Below are 17,243 nucleotides of genomic sequence, written 5' to 3' on the forward strand. Positions count from 1 at the left end.
AAGCAGAGAGCAAGATGTGAAGGGGCAAATCTACACTCACAGCTCACCTGAATTTTTATCTAGCAGCACGAAAACACAGGGCTTTGAGGCTAAGCAAGCCAATGCTCTAATCTAGGCTCCACCACACATGAAAAATTACTTACAACCTCCAGCTTCTCTGTAAAATGGGAATAACAGTATCTACTGTTCTGCATGTTTAAGAGAATTAAAGTAACATCTGAAGTCCATGACTTGCAAGTAGTCTGTACTAATTCCCTCCCTCCAAAAACCATCTATCTGCTAAAGAGGCTCAAGTATGACTTGTCTATGATAAGTTATCAGACAAATTTTATAATGCAAAACCCACTGTAAAAGCCAGGTGTAGTGGCCCACCCTGTAATCCCAGTACTTGGGAAACTGGAGCAGGATTGCAAGTTCAAGACCAGCCTCAGCAACTTAATGAGACTGTCAGCTACCTAGGGAGACCCTGTTTAAAAAAAAAAATCTATGAAAAATGACTTTCAAATTTCAAAATTCCAACTAAAGTGAAATCAGGACAGCTTCTCAAAACGCAATCTAACCAACCCTACCTAATCTCACAATGTCTTATATACAACTGACAGCGCACAAAAATGAATGTTAAACAAAAATGACTATACTGAAAAGTGGATCCTTTTAACTCAAAATACTAAAAGAATGACCCAAGTTTAAAGACAAGAGAAACCATTATAGTTTTTAGACTTCACCACTTATACAAAACCATTTCTAAACTCCATACAATTTAAATGCTCTTAGGAAAAGATATGTCTAAAATCCAAATTTCGTAAACTGGCCACTGAGTGAAAAAACTAACATGTGGTAACTCTGGGCATATTTTTGCATTTAATAGACATTAAAGCTTACTGTCAAATGTACAAAAAGATGGGATCCTTTGTTGCTCTTTATCTCAAATTCACTTGTAGTTTCACTATGTAATTCAAAATTTTTACATTATTATCGAACCAGTCTCAAAGCACAAGTTCTGAGCTAACTCAATGCTTCACTGTTAATTTTCCCAAAGTATAGTATATTACCTGGACAACTCAGGTCTCCACCACACCCAACTTAAGAAATTTAGGCATAGCTCTTGTGTAACAAAGCTTTCCCTCAAAACCTACTGGTTACTGTTAACACTAACATACATTTGACCCTTAAAGTTCCATCAGCTTTAAGAATGTCGCCTGCCATATGTCCTGGTAGAGTGCAACAAATGGAATCCAAACATTTCCCCAAAATATAATGCCTGGGGGAAAAAAATCTGTATTATTCTGTGTTCCAATACAATGGTGTTCAATGTGAAAAGATTTAGAACTAAAAGCAAACAGAACAGGTACCTCACGACTAGTTACCTACGAGATCAACTGAGAATCCTTGAGACCTGCACTTTTTCCTTCATAAACAGGAAACTCCAAAGAAAAGGAAACAGAGAGAAGTCTATTTTTGCTAAGAGGAATAACGGCATTGCTTCCAACCCCCACAGTGAGAGCGAACAAATGAAAAAGGCAACTGGAGGAAGTGACGGGGTAGGCGGCTGGTGAGCTCACTTGGGAGTCCTAAACATGCCACCCAGCTCAAGAGGGTGTCCCAAAACATCTGTAGCGACAGCTGGGACAGGAAAACGGGATGTGGGGGAGCGAGGTGGGGGGGAGGCGGGCTCAGAGTTGTGTCTTCGCGTTCAGGTTCCTCCTCCGCCAACTCTTCCCTCACCTCCCGACTCCCACCCTTCCCATCCCATCCCGCTCCCTCCGTAAAGAACACCACCCAATAAAAGCCGAGGGGGAAGAGACAAAGAGGCCGGAGGAGGCTGCCCGGGGCGCGCGGAACAATGGGCGAGGGTGCGAGGCGCCTCGGCGCCCCCCGGGGCTGCGGGCCGGGGCGAGCGCGGCCCCCGGCGCCCACGTCCCGACGCCGGGCCCGCGCCCCGCGGGGTCACCGGGCCGGCCGGGCCGGGCCTGCGCGGCGCCCGCAGGACTCACCGGCATTCTGGTCTCGGGGCCAGAGGTAGTATGTGGCTGGGATCACGATGAGCCCCACGAAGGAGGTGAGGAAGTAGAAGAAGGTGTTCCCACTGTCATCGTACTGGAACTGCTGCCCCGCCATGGCTCCCCCTCCTCCTCCTCCTCCGCGCTCTTCTCACCGCCGCCGCCACGACCCCGCTCGGCGTCCCGGCTCCCAGAGCCCCCGCCCCGTGTGGCGCAGCTCGGACGCCGCCGCCGCCTCTCCTCCCCGCCCCCACGCTACTCTCACGGACACCGACACGCCGCCGCCGCCGCCGCCGCCGCCGCCGCCGCCGCCGCCGCCGCCGCCGCCGCCGCCGCCGCCGCCGCCGCCGCCGCCGCCGCCGCCGCCGCCGCCGCCGTCGCCAGCTCTCGCGAGAGGTTGCTGCCCGGCCCGGCTCCTCTCCCCCGCCCTCCTCACAAGCTGGCTGTGGGAGACGTGGCGCGCGCAGCGGAGAAACTCCGCGAGGCCCCGCCCCCGGCCCCGCCCCCAGCCCGAAGCCCCGCCCGCCCCGATAGGCCCGCCCCGGCCCCGCCCACCGTCCTGAGTCCCGCCCCCTTCCTCCTGGGCTTCCTTTCCCAGCGCGCCGCGCGGGCGTCCCAGGTTTACCAACTGGCTCCAAACCTAGGAGTCCTGACCGAGAAGCGGGCACCGGCGCCCCACCTGCGTGCGAGCAGGGTCCGAGTTAACTTCGGAGCAAACAAAGCTTCCTTGCCTCCCCGTCTCCCATCCCTACCCCTCCCGCTTTTTAATTGCCCTGGTAATATTTCCCCGGGTTCTGAGCCACCCCTCCAGCTCCCACATTTTGAAACGAGTGTCATCATTTAGAATGGGGGGAAGGGGGTCGAGGTGGTTGTGGTTTTGTTTGCAAAGTAATGTACACTACCAAAATACTGCGGTCTGCGCTACGCCCATTTTGCAGATGGAGACTTCCCAGTCCTGCATAGATGGCTCCCTATAGTATTCATAGGCACCTGTTCACCAGCGCTTTCTACGACCCAAGTGGTAGGCTAAGCTCTTTATTGCTTGTTATCATGTAGTCGTCGGTAAACCCTATGGAATAAAGCAAAGCGTGTCCGCTTTACTGACGAGGAAATTGCGGCTCAGAGAGATGGTCCGCGGTCGTGCACAGTAGGAGAGCGTTTGGAGACTCAAACCAAGATCACTCTGACGCCACAAAGCCAGCGCTCTGGACCACCACAGAGCATTTCCCCGAGCGCGGCTGGCACCCTCCTTGCAGACTGTGGGCAGGAGTCTGTGTTCAGGAGAAGAGCGGCAGGTTCTGCGGCCGCTCTCGGGAGCCTCTCCCCGCCCCGGCCAGCTGTGGGATCCCCTAGAGGCCAGCCTGGTGTCAACCGAGCTGCAGTGGGCTTGTTCCCTGATCTTGCAAGACCCCACCCACAGCCCCGCCGCAGCCTTGTCCCAGCACGTTCTTAGCCCCTTTGTGTGTCAAAAGGGAAGCCCACCTGACTCACCTCACAGGGTAGTTGGCGATGATTAAAGGGAATAATGGTAAAAATGCCTTTCGAAGTAAAAATTATGTATCTTGCAAATACCAAATATGACACTATGTTTTAAAGACTCATGTTAAAACTATATTCTATTAATTAAATGCTTTACAATATGCCTTTCATTGTCAGAGGAGAAACTTGGTTCATCCCCTTTTGTTTCATGTCTTCAAAACTGATATTTAACATTAGTTATGCTTTCCTTTGTAATAGACCATGTTCGCATGTATTCTCCCCTTTCAAATTTCCTACCTACCCACTTCGAAAGGAAATTTCTGACAATCATTTTCTACGGTATATTAATCATTTTCTAAGGTATATTAATATTCCCCTCACTTTTTCTGTAAAAAGTTTCCAATAACTACATTAGAGGGGAAAAGTAAAACAGACTGGAAGGGAAGATTGGACTATGAAGTCAATTCAGCATCGTGATTACCTAGTGCAGACCCGAAATAAAATAGTCACAAACTTGGATCAACTGAAATGGGTAGGACCCCAAAGTTCTTCTTGTTTATGTTGAATCTGTTCTTAAGTTGTCCCCGGTTTTAATAATGTTGAACTGGTTATTTTTATTACTCCAGTTAAGTTTTACTCAGCATTTGTGTAAAGATAATACATCAGTTTTATAACCTTGTAGCAATATAAATTATTGATGGCAAATGCTCCACTTCTGACTTTCTTTCTGCAGGACTTATCTTTTCACTGCAGCTTTGGGGTCATGCATAAGAGCAGCTTGAACCAACTCAACCATGAAATAATAATTTGAAAAAATTAAATTAATGTGCTAAACTCCAGGCTGATCTAAAATATGAATTTCTTTAACCAAAGCATATTAATTTGAAAGTATAGCCTGTGTGTGTGTGTGTGTGTGTGTGTGTGTGTGTGTGTGTGTGTGTGTGTGTTTACTGGAGAGTGAAACCAAGGGCAATCTATCTCCAGCTATACCCCCAGCAATTTTTTATGTTTTATTTTGAAACAGGGTCTTTCTAGGTTGCTGAGAATCTTGATAAATTGCTGAGGCTGATCTTGAGCCTGCAATCCTCCTGTTTTAGCCTCCCAAGTACTGGGATTACAGGCATGTGCCACCACGCCCAGTTTATTTTCTCTATTTTTATCCTATGACATTTTATCCTATAACTTAATATTACTAAACAGACTAGCCAAATATTCTCCAAAGCAAAAATAAATCATACTATTAATTTCACCACAATTTCTGATTCACAGTGATGCTTTTAACCTCTCAACTGTATCTTTTTTTTATTGGTGCAATGTATTCATACATCATAATGGTATAAAGAAAATACTTTTGTAGACATACATGCACACATCGCCCAGTTAGCCCCTACCCGATCCCCACCCCGTTCCCTCCCCATCCCTCCTTCCCATGCTTGGCTTAGTGGTTGACATCTAGTTTTATAGCAATTTATCCAATATTAATGATGATAATCTCACAAAACAGTTTCATTTGTCTGATACCAAGCTTTTGATGACTAAAAGATAACAGTTCAATATTTCTTTTTGCTTTCTTTCTTACCAGAGAATTTTTTTTTCTTTTCTTTTTTTTTAGGTGAAGCTATCATACATTTATTTATTTATTTTTCAGAAAAAATCTATCCTGATATGGAATATGGACTCTAGATACCCAAAACAATCTCAAAGAAGCTAGAAGATGTATATTTTCTGATTTCAAACCATATAAAGCTACAATAATTGAAACAGTGTAGGACTGTTCCAGAGGCAGATATATAAACCATTGGAGTTAAATAAAAGCCTAGAGATAAATTCTTCCATATATTGTCAAGTTATTTTTGACAAGGTTTCCACGAACATTTGGTGGTGGAAATAATAATCTTTTAACTAAATATTGTTGAAAAATAATAATTACATGAAAAAGAATAAAGTTGGACCCTTACCTAACATATTTACAAATATTAACTCAAAATAGATAAAAGACCTAAGTATAAATCTTAAGACTATAAACTTTTAGAAGAAAATCTGGGTCATAAAACCTCACAACATTGAAATTGGCAGTGATTTCTTGGATATGATTTCAATGGCACAGGCAACAAAAGGGTAAATAAACTCCCTAAAAAATAAAAAAAAATTGTATATCCAAAGACCATGTAAACAGAGTAAAAAGTTACTGATAGAATGGGATAAAATATTTCCAAATGCTATATCTGAAGGTATATTAATATTCCAACTAGAAATCCTAAAAATTAGCAACAATAAAAGCAAACAATACAATTTAGAGATAGGTAAAAGACTAACATAAATAATGAATCTCCACAGATAACCAATCTTAGTTGTCTGTTGGATGGAAACTCTTGTTTCTCTGGTTCTGGTGTGTGTTACCTATTTCTTCCTTTGTAGTTAATCTCTTTGAGTATTTTCTCTAGCGCTGGTTTTGAAGACATAAATTCCTTCAGTTTCTGTTTGTCATGGAAGCTTCTTATTTCCCCATCTAATTTGATAGAAAGTTTTGCTGGGTAGGAAATTTTTGGCTGGAAGTTGTTTTCTTTCAGAGTTTGGAATATGTTACTCCAAGCCCTTCTGGCTCTCATGACCTGGTTTGGGAAGTCTGGAGTGATTCTAATTGGTTTGCCTCTGAATGTCACTTGGCCCTTTGTTTTTGTTGCCTTTAAGATTCTCTGCTTGGCTTCCACAGTGGTCATTTTGACAATTATGTGGCGTGGGGATCCTCTTCTCTGACCCTCTCTAACGGGAGTTCTATAAGTTTCCTGGACCTGTGTATCAACCTCTTGCTCTATGTTTGGAAAATTTTCTGCTATTATTTCCTTGAAGAGATTGTTAATCCCTTTGGTTTCACCTTATTTTCTCTCCTCTATTCCAATTATTCTTAGGTTAGCTCTCTTAAAATGGGCCCATATTTCTTCAATATCAGATTCCTGCTGTCGGATTTTTTTTTTCTAAATTAGAAACTATGCGTTCATTTTTTGAATGATCATCTTCTAGGAGTGAGATTCTATTCTCCATGTGGTCTAATCAGTTGTTTGTACTTTGAATTGAGGCCTTTACTTCATTAATTGCATCCTTTATCTCTCTTTGGCTCTCTCTGAATTCTTTTTGAAACACCTCTATTATTTCTACAGTTATTTTCCTGATTTGATCTTCTATAAATCTCTGAATTTCTGTTTTATCAGGTTCTGATGTTGTGGGGTTGTGGGCATTCATTGCTCCATTGTTATTCCTCTTTCCCATGATTTCGGAAGTTTGTGCCTTCTCTGGGTTCTTCCCTGGGTCACTACGATTTCACGTAAGGTGCTGTGGATCTCGAGTCTGTGGTATCTCAGTTCCCACTACTCCTCTACTGGGTTGTATCGCAGAGTCTCAGACCCTGGGAGTCAATTGAGGCTGCTTTAGACCATGGGGGGGGTGCCAGGTTGGGCGTTCTCCTATGGTGTAATTTCTCTGCCACCACCACTCCTCCACTGGGTCAAGTCCCTGGGAGTACAGTACTGGGATTTCTCCTCTAGGGGCCCCAATTTGACTCACTGTTGAGTGTGCAGATGTTGCTGTCGTGGACTCGGTGAATTCGCTGCTGCTGCCGCCGGTAGCAATATGGCGCTGCAGCTGCACCCTCGGCCGTGAGGCTGGCATATTTCTTTTCTGTTTTTGAACTCCACTCTGGGTCCCTGCAGGGTGCACTGAGCCCAGCCACTGGGAGATTTAGATGCTCCCTGCGCGGAGAAATCTGCCGAATCCCGCCTGGCTGTTCCGCAGCGGCTCACCTCGGCTCGCTGTCTGCTGCTCCTCTCTGGAGCTTGGTGGGCTGTTGAGTGAGTTGGTCTGGTGCCATCCAGTGAACTCGACGCTGCCACCAGCAGTAAGGCGCTGCTGCTGCGTTCTCGGGCGTGAGGCCGGTGTATCTCCTCTCTGGTTTCTGAGCTCCGTTATGAATTCCCTTCCTCTCTGGAGCCTGGTGCTGCAAGGCAAAATGGCGCCTGCCCCTTCACACCGTGGCTCCGGCTGCAGCACTGCGGTCTGGTTTCTGGTGTCTCGTTTTTCCAGCCCTCTTTTTCTCTGTCCCTTAAAATTACATTTTTTGTTTCTCTGCTGATGGTGTTTTCTGGCTATGAAAGGCGCTGGTTTTGTGGTAATAGAGATTGGTTGTTAGCGGGGCTTGTAAGCCCCGTTTTGCTCCGTCGCCATCTTCCCGGAAGTTTCAACTGTATCTTTTAAGAGATCACCTTAAATTCCAGAAGTGGTAGTACACACCTGTAATCCCAGTTCTTGGGAAGCTGAGAAAGGAGAATCACAGGTTCAAGGACGGCCTTAGCAAGTAGTGAGACTCATCAACCTAGTGATATCCTGTTTCAAAATAAAAATAATATAAGGCTGAGGTTGTAACTCAGAATACTCATAGAGAATTTTTTTTTGGTACTAAGGATTGAACTCAGAGGCATTCTACATCCAAGTTACACTCCCAGCACTATTTTACCTTTTTTTTGAAACAGGATCTCACTAAGTTGCTGAGGGCCTCCCTAAAGTAGCTGAGGCTGGCTGTGAACTTTCAGTCCTCCTGTCTCAGCCTCCCAAGTAATGGAATTACAAGCATGCACCACCACACCCAGCTGTGAAATATGTAATAATAATCGATAGATATGGAAGAAGCAGAACTACAAGAACATCTTGTCTTTATTCTAATAGCATACATCAAAAGGTATTTTAGAGCTAGGGGAGGTTCCTCACACCTGTGATCCCAGTACTTGGGAGGCTGAAATAGGAGAATCAGAGGTTCAAGACCAGATTCAGCAACTTAGTGAGATCCTGTTTAAAAATGTAAAAGTTGCTTGGTGTGGTGGTGCATGCCTGTAATTCCAGTACTTGGGAGGCTGAGACAGGAGGATCAAAGGTTCGAGGACAACCTCAGTAGTGAGACTCATCAATCTAGCAAGATTCAGTTTCAAAAAATAAATAAATAGGGCTGGGGGTGTGTGGCTCTGAAGTAGAAGGCCTCTGAGTTCAATCCCCGGTATCACTATATACACATATATGTATATATGTATGTATTTTATACCTATATATATGTATATATACACACTATATATAGGTATAAAATACATACATATATATGTATACATGTAGGTATAAAATAATAAAAAAATTTAAAAAGCTTAGGGAACCAGGTATGGTAGAATACAGAGTACACCTGTAATTTCAGTACTTATGGGGTTGAAATAGGAATCTCACAAATTCAAAGCCAGCCTCAGCAATTTAGGGAAATTATCAGAAACTTAGTGAAATCTTGTTTCCAAATAAAAATAAGTAAGTAAATAAATAAATAGGGCTGGGTATGTAGCTTGGAGGTAGAATGCCCCTAAATTCAATCCCAGTACCACATGCACCTGTGTGTACACACATACACACACACACACACACACACACACACACACACACACACACACAGAGCTGGGTGTGTAGCTTGGAAGAAAAATGCCCCTGGATTCAATCCTCAGTACCCCTCCAAAATAAAGTATTTTATTATTGTCTCTAAATGTGGCTATAAGTGAGTATTTTAATCTATTTTTATTTTAATTGCTAGATAGATCATTTCCTCTCAGGTGAATAAAGCCTATTTTTTAGTTTCCTTTTAATAATTTTCTTTATTTTTTTTGAGGTACTACAGCTAGAACCTAGGGGCATTCTACCTCCAAGCTAAACCCTTAGCCCTATATTTTCTTTATTTTGAAACAGGGTCTCACTAAGTTGTGGAGTGCCTCACTAAGTAGCCAAGGCTGGCCAAGAACCTGCAATCCTCCTGTCTCAGCCTCCCAAGTGTTGGGATTACAAGTGTGTGCCACCATGCACAGCCCAATAATTTGCTTTTTTCTTAAAGTGAATCTTTCTTTCATTGTAAGTCACTCTTGTATTACTAGTGTTGGCTTACATTTATACATACCAGCACAGCTAACAGTGACATTCAGTTTTCCGCTTAGTGAAGTTAGCAGCATTGAAACTGTAAGAAACCAAATTATTAAGTAGGTATATGCAATTATTTCCAGTTTCTCCACACACAATATAGTAAGCCCGGCTTAATGTGCAAGAGATATGCTCCAAGATCCATAGTGGATGCCTCAAACCACAGATATTACCAAATCTCATATTTACCATGCTTTTTTTCTTTTTTATTTATACCATGCTTTTTTCTATACATAAATCACAAATGTAATATCTTTTCTCATCTTAACTGTTGACATGTGTGGCCATAAATTTTGCAGTTTGAGATAATGACTAGCACAAAGTTCTTTTTCTTTCTTCACAGTTCCATAGTTAGAAGATTCATCTTACCAACTCTGACACATAATTTCTTTCTTTTCATAGTAAGTACAGAACTCTTTCCTTTTTACTTAAAAAGAAGCAATCTATAAAATGGATATGGGGTACATGCCTATAATCCCATTACTTGGGAAACTGAGACAGGAGGACTGCTGATTCGACAGCCTCAACTATGTAGCAAGATGCTCAACAACCTAACAAGACTCTGTTTCACAATCAATAAATAAAAAGGGATGGGGAGTGTAGCTCGGAGGTAGAATTCCCCTGAGTCAATCTCCCATACTCCCCCCCCACACACACACACACAAGTACTGTATAGCTTCTTTTTGGAATATGATGCCATTTGCCTAGCATCACTACTCTTGCACTTTGGGACTCTTACTAAGTGTAATAAGGTTTCCTGAACACAGACGCTATGATACCATGACAATTGATCTGATAACAGAGATGTCCACGAAGTGGCTAGGGGGTATATGTTGTTTAAATTGTGGATACCCGGGACAAAGAGATGATTCACGTCCTAAACGGATGGCAGCAGATGGCATGTGATTTCATCAGGCTACTCAGAACAACGTGTAATTTAATACTTATGAATTGTTTTATTTCAGTAATTTTCCGTTTACTATTTCCTGTGGTGGAATGTGGTGGACCACAAGTAACTGAAACCATGGGAAGCAAAACCACAGAAGGGGAGGCGGGCCTGCTTACCCGTGACCTTCGCGACCAGAGCCTGTTACCTTCTTTAGACTTATGCCTTATCACCTTCTTTCAGAGTCAAAATTTTCTTCCACTAACAGGTTAAATCTTGGCTGGGTGTGGTGGTACATGCTCATAATTTCAGTATTTGGAAGGCTGAGATAGGAGGATCGCAGGTTCTCGGTCAGCCTCAGCTATTTCATGAGGCCCCCCACAACTCAGTGAGACCCTGTTTCAAAATAAGGAATAAAAATTAGGGTTGGGGTATAGCTCAAAGATAGATTGCCCCTGGGTTAAATCCCCAGTCCTACCAAAAAAAAAAAAAAAAAGGTTAAATCTTGGCAGGGTGAGTGACACATGCTCATAATACCAGTACTTGAGTACTTGAGAAGCTGAGACAGGAGGATCACAAGTTCATGGCCAGCCTCAGCTACTTAATGAAACCCTCCGCAACTTAGTGAGACCCTGTTTCAAAATAAAGAATAAAAAATAGGGCTGGGGGTGTAGCTCAGAGGTAGAATGCCCCTGGTTTCCATCCCCAGTACCGCAAAAAAAAAAAAGAGCTTAAATCTTTTCTAAAACAAATTAAGCAATTCTTTTTTATCTGTCCTTATAAATAAAAAGTTCTCACCTATCAAAATGGCAATACTAGCAACAAAGTAATGTTTGTACAACACTTAGAATTAACAAAAATCTTCCACAACATTGTTCCAGTTGAAATTTCAAATCATGATCTACAGTTGGAACTTTAACAAGGTAAAAGGCTTCTATATCATTGCAAACCTTTTATTCCCTTTCCCCTTGGACTTTTAGGACCCAATACAATCATAGCCTCATATTTAGAGAAAATATGAAGAGAGGTAGGAGTTGGAAAGATGAGAGTAGTTTATGCTCAACTCTGAAACTATGTGACAATTTTGAGCGCCATGGTTTTCTCTTAGTATTGAGATCAGGTTTATATTTTGATTTTTATTTTTGTGGATACGTTGGATTTATTAATATTGCTCTCCTACCTCTACTTTTGTGAATACAAAGCTGAAAATTTATTGTACTGAAGCTAGTGGTCAGTGATGCACCAACAGATTCAGATCATTCCTTTATGAATTGATTTTATACATTATGAACTGCTGTGGTTTTATCCACAATTCAAGAGCTAAAACTTAATTGTCAGTGTCTTAGTATTAAGAAATGGGACCTTCGAGAGGTATTTAGCATGAGGGCTCCTCTCTCATGAATGGTAGCAAGGGCCTTATCAAAGAGGCTTCACACACTATTCAGTATTCAGCTCTTTTGTCCTTCTGACCTGTGAGATCACAGAGTTCCTCCATCTAAAGGATGCAGTGACAGGGCACCATCTTGGAAGTAGACATTATGCCCCTCACCAGACTCTTGTTCTTGATTTTTCATTTCCCAGTCTTCAGAACTATGAGAAAAAAAGTTTCTATTCTTTTTTTTTTTTTCTTCAGTACTAGGAATGGAACCCGGGGGCCTTCTATCTTCGAGTTAAACCCCAGCCCTTTATTCTTTACTTTTTGAAACAGAGCCTCACTAAGTTGGCCACGAACCTGCAATCCTCCTACCTCAGCCTTTCAAGTACTGGTATTACAAGCCTGTGCCACCATGCCCAGCTAACGATATGTATTTCAATACAAAGAAAAATTATCAGAAAAGATTAAAACTTAAATTTTAGAACCAAGCACAATGGTACATGTCTGTAATCCCTATACTTGGGAGGCTGAGATAGGAGAATGAAAGTTTAAGGCCAGACTTGGCAACTTATCAAGACCCTGTTTAAAAATAAAAATAAAAAATGAGGGCTGGGAGCATAGCTCAGTGGTAGAGTATCCTTGGGCTTAGTCCCCATACTTAAAATTCAGGAAAAGCACCAATCATCTTATTGAAAAATATTCATAGGTCCTAAAACATAAAAATCAGGAGCCCTCGTTAAGAAAAGGAACATGAGCCGGGTGTGGTGGCACATGCTTGTAATCCCCGTGCTTGGGAGGCAGAGACAGGAGGATAGCGCAGGTTTGAAGCCAGCCTTGCTGGCTTAAGAGACCCTGTTTCAAAAAAAAAAAAAAATAGGTTTGGGAGTGTAGCCCGGAGGTAGAAGGGTTTCCAGGAACCCCAGTACCACAGAAAAAAAGAAAAAGAAAGAAAGAAAGAAAGAAAGAAAGAAAGAAAGAAAGAAAGAAAGAAAGGGAACATGAGATTAAGATTATAAAATAGGCATAAAGATCAATTCTTTATTTATAATGTATTGTAACTGGTATAGGTGTGTGTTCTACTAAGAAAAGAGTTCTGGAAAACTCTAACCAAATATTCTACCACTAGCACTAAAATTAAAAATTAAGAATTAAAAAGAATTAAAATTAAAAATAATTTAAGAGACAAGGCGTGGTGGCATACCCTTATAATCCCAGCATTTGGGAGGCTGAGACAGGAGGATTGTGCAGGTCAAATCCAGCCTCATCCAAGGCCGGGGCTGAGGCCTCCAAGGCTGGGATCAGAGTCTGCCGAGGGATTAGGCCAGTGCCAGGACCATTGAGGCTGGGATTGGAGCCTGCTGTGAGGCAAGGCCAGTGCTGGGGCCTCTGAGGCCTGGATGGAGCCTGCCGAAGGGTTAGGCCAGTGCCGGGGCCAGTGAGGCCGGGATCAGAGCCTGCCTTGAGGTATGGCTGGTGCTGGGACCTCCGAGGCCAGAATCAGAGCCTGCCAAGGGGTGAGGTCAGTGCCGGGGCCAACGAGGCCGGGACCAGAGCCTGCCATGAGGCAAGGCCACTACTGAGGCCTCCGAGGCAGGGATCGGCACCAGCCAAGGGGTCAGGCCGGTGCCAGGGCCAGCAAGGTTGGGATTGGAGCCTGCCGTGAGGCAAGACCCGTGCTGGGACCTACAAGGCCGGGATCGGACTCTGCCGAGGAGTAAGGCCAGTGCCGGGGCCAGCAAGGCTGGGATCAGAAACTGCTGTGAGGCAAGGATGGAGCTGGGACTTACAAGACCAGGATAGGAGCCTGCCGAGGGGTTCGGCCAGTGCCAGGGTCAGCGAGGCTGGGATCGGAGCCTGTTGTGAGGCTAGGCCCGTACTGGGGCCTCTGAGGCTGGGAGAGGAGCCAGCCGAGGGGTTAGTTCGGTGCGGGGGCCAGTGAGACCAAGATCGGGGCCTCCCATGAGGCAAGGCCGGTGCTAGAGCCAGCGAAGTCAGGATCAGAGTCCTCCGGGTGGCCAGGCCACTACTGGGGCCGTCAAGAGTGGGATCAGAACTCGCAATGAGGCATGCACAGAGAAATAGCACAGAAAATAAAATCCAGATGCTTCCTGTAATTAGCAAGAACTAGGAGGAAAGGGGTAACAGGAGGAGGTCGAGTAGTAGAAAGGGCCCTATTGAAAAGCAATTAAGGTGACCAATCAGAGGGGAGGGCATGGGGGAGGATGGAATCTCTTTAAAACTCATGAGGTGCATAAACAATTATATCAAAGATAATCACCAATTAAGCATGGGATCGAGGGAGGGGTAGGGAATGGGATGGGGATTGGATGAGGGCATATTGGATGATATGTGCTTGTATATCCTCTCAAGTCTTGTATTCCAAAGTGATGTATGATTACAAAAAAAAAAAAAAAATCCAGCCTCATCTACTTAGTTAGGCTCTTAGTAACTTAGTGAGACCCTGTTTCCAAATAAAATAATAAAACATAGGGCTGGGATATAGCTCAGAGAGAATACCCCTGGGTTCAAACCCCAGTACCACAAAAAAAAAAAAGAAAGAATTTAAGAATTAGAAATTAAGCTGGGCGTGGTGGCGAATAATTGTAATCCCAGGACTTGAGAGGCTGAGACAGGAGGATTGTATGGTTCAAAGCCAGCCTCAGCTACTTAGTGAGGCTCTCAAAAACATAGTGAGACCCTGTTTCCAAATAAAATATAAAATAGGTCTGGGATTGTAGCCAGGGGTAGAAATCCCCTGGGTTCCATCCCTAGTACCACACACACACACACAAAAGAATTAAAAATTTTAAAAATTCATGCCAGACACTTATTATTGTATATACTGCATACAGAGTACATTACTACTAAGAGAGATTTTCTTTTTTGACAAAGCTCAACCAAGGGAACCAAATCTTCTGCTTACTATTTTTGTATCTGAAAAGTAGAAGAAATTTCTATAGAGTAGTTCCCGATTCCATACATTTCAAACAATCTTTCTCTTCGATTACCTACTTTATCTCATGGGATACATTCACACTGTGAATCAGGTGTATCACTCTTATATGTAACAAGGCTGAGTGAGTTTGCTCCTTGAGTGGAAGGAGTGTTCCTGGAAGCATAACTATATATGGAAGTTACTGTAAGCCACATACATTTATCTCCCTAACTCCAGACTAGGTAGCTGTAGCCACTAAGCCACTACAAGGTTTTTGGGTTTTTTTTTTTTTTTTGGTGGTGGTACTGGGGTTCCTGGAAGCCCTTCTACCTCCGGGCTACACTCCCAAACCTATTTTTACATTTTAATTTGGAAACAGGGTCTCCTAAGCCAGCACACACGGCTGGCTTCGAACCTGCGCGATCCTCCTGTCTCCGCCTCCCAAGCGCAGGGATTACAAGCGTGCACCACCACGCCCATTGACTACAAGGTTTATATCATAACCAACACTGGATGAGCACGAACTTCGAGGACTCGCCCTAGAGTTGTTTGTTAACCAGCCAAGAAGCCTCAGCATCCAACAGCTCTCACGTCCAGGCTTACTGGTATGTTCCTTACCCTGCCTGTGCTGACTAATCAGATAAGGAGAGGGAAACTTTGACCTACCGATTGGCTAGATTCAACCCTCATTTTAATTTCTGATTCACTGGCCAAAGTGGCAAGAGACCGTAAGTATTAAGTAAATGAATAAACTTGCCCAACAGGTTAAGTTGTTGCTTTAATAGGTAGTGAGATAATGGCCAGGCTTATATGACAAAAGAACTCTGACCCACAACCCTTCTAGCAGTCTGCCAGGAAGCCAAACCACAACCTTTGCAGCCATTGTCCTAAAACATCAGGATTGGTCAATGACTGTCAGCTTCCTGGTTCTTCATCTCCACTTCCAAATCAGAATCAACAAGCCAAATACTCTCCCTAAAGCAATCACACAAGAGGCTCCACTTTCATTTAGCCTCCCTCCAGCTTCTCCATGCCAACAACCTACATTCAGAGCACACCTTAAGCCTTTTCTGTTTTCTCCTGAAAGCTTCTCTGCTTCCCTTCACTGAATCCCTTGCTACAGCAAGCTCTGGATAATTAGCATCTGTGTGTTCCTACTTGGATGGTCTCAATTTATTTCTTCAGTAGGCAAATGCTGAACTGATTACTTCTTGTTAAGTATAGTATTACATACATCTTCATAATCTAGCATGGATGTCTACATGGTATGCCAAGAGCCTACATCTCCTCTCACCAAACCCAGATACTCAGGGGAACAAAAACAGACAACAAGCCAGGCACGGTGGCATATGCTTGTAATCCCAGTACTTGGGAGGCTGAGATAGGAGGATCATAGGTTCACTGCCAACCTCAGCAACTTGTGAGGCCCTCCACAACTTAGTGAGACCCTGTTTCAAAATAAAGAATAAAATAGGGTTGGGGGTATAGCTCAGAGGTCGAATGCACCTGTGTTTAATCTCCAGTGACACACACACACACACACACACACACACACACACACACACAGACAATAAGCAACTTGAAACTGGACCACAGAAATAAAAAGACTCCTAGGCCGGGCACGGTGGCACACGCTTGTAATCCCCGCGCTTGGGAGGCTGAGACAGGAGGATCACACGGGTTCGAAGCCAGCCTCAGCTACTTGTGAGGCTCTCAGCAACTTAGTGAGACCCTGTTTACAAATAAAATATAAAAAAGGTCTGGGAGTATAGCCCAGAGGTAGAAAAGAAAGCCTCTGGGTTCCACCCCCAGTACCACCAAAAAATAAATAAATAAATAAAAAGACTCTTTAGAATCTAAGAAATCTTTTTAAGCAAGAATCACTGATCTGACCTTTATAATTAACCCTTCTATATATCTATTTAATGGTATTCCATGTTCACATAGATAAGAAACAACTACCAAACCTAGTACCTACAAAAATACAACTGTATATTTCAAACTTTTTTTTACCATTGTTCATAACAAGAAATACATTTTACATTGTGATTCAGCTTACTTCTGAGCTCAGTATACTACTAGAAAAGTGTCATTGAATATTTAACCTTCATCGTGTGGCATGCACTGTGATTTTTTCTATCTCATTCTATATCTTTATTTGTAGTAAGAATAAACAAAATTACTTATTAATATTAGATATTTTATAAAAGAAATACTCAGCTACAGTCTATCAGCTTTTTGAAAGTACCTAAGGCTGTTCCCTCATAAAAAAAGTTTATTGTGTGTTCTTTATTCTTTGTATTCTCATTTAAAGAACTCTCTTAGCCGGGCGTGGTGGCGCACGCTTGTAATCCCCGCACTTGGGAGGCTGAGACAGGAGGATCGCGCAGGTTTGAAGCCAGCCTCAGCTACTTAGTGAGGCTCTAAGCAACTTAGTGAGACCCTGTTTCCAAATAAACTATAAAATGGGTCTGGGAGTATAGCCCGGAGGTAGAAGGCCTCTGGGTTCCACCCCCAGTACCACAAAAAATTAAAATTAAAATTAAAATTAAAATTAAAAAAAAGAACTCTGTTGTGTTA

At 43.3% G+C, this 17,243-nt stretch overlaps 1 protein-coding gene across 2 annotated transcripts in view; it reads right to left on the reverse strand.

Moving 5' to 3' along the window:
• SEC63 (SEC63 homolog, protein translocation regulator) overlaps nucleotides 1-2,118 on the reverse strand; it is a gene marked incomplete at both ends in the record, with an annotated part of 73,118 nt that extends 71,000 nt beyond the window's left edge. For both annotated transcript variants that reach the window (XM_080699944.1, XM_080699943.1), the window contains one exon: nucleotides 1,995-2,118. In XM_080699944.1, coding sequence (XP_080556070.1) covers nucleotides 1,995-2,118 — 124 coding nt within the window. The remainder of the gene's footprint in view (nucleotides 1-1,994) is intronic.
• Nucleotides 2,119-17,243: the final 15,125 nt, after the last annotated feature.

The sequence above is a fragment of the Muscardinus avellanarius genome (assembly GCF_963383645.1).
Source record: "Muscardinus avellanarius genome assembly, chromosome: 8".
In the NCBI taxonomy this organism is placed as follows: domain Eukaryota; kingdom Metazoa; phylum Chordata; class Mammalia; order Rodentia; family Gliridae; genus Muscardinus; species Muscardinus avellanarius.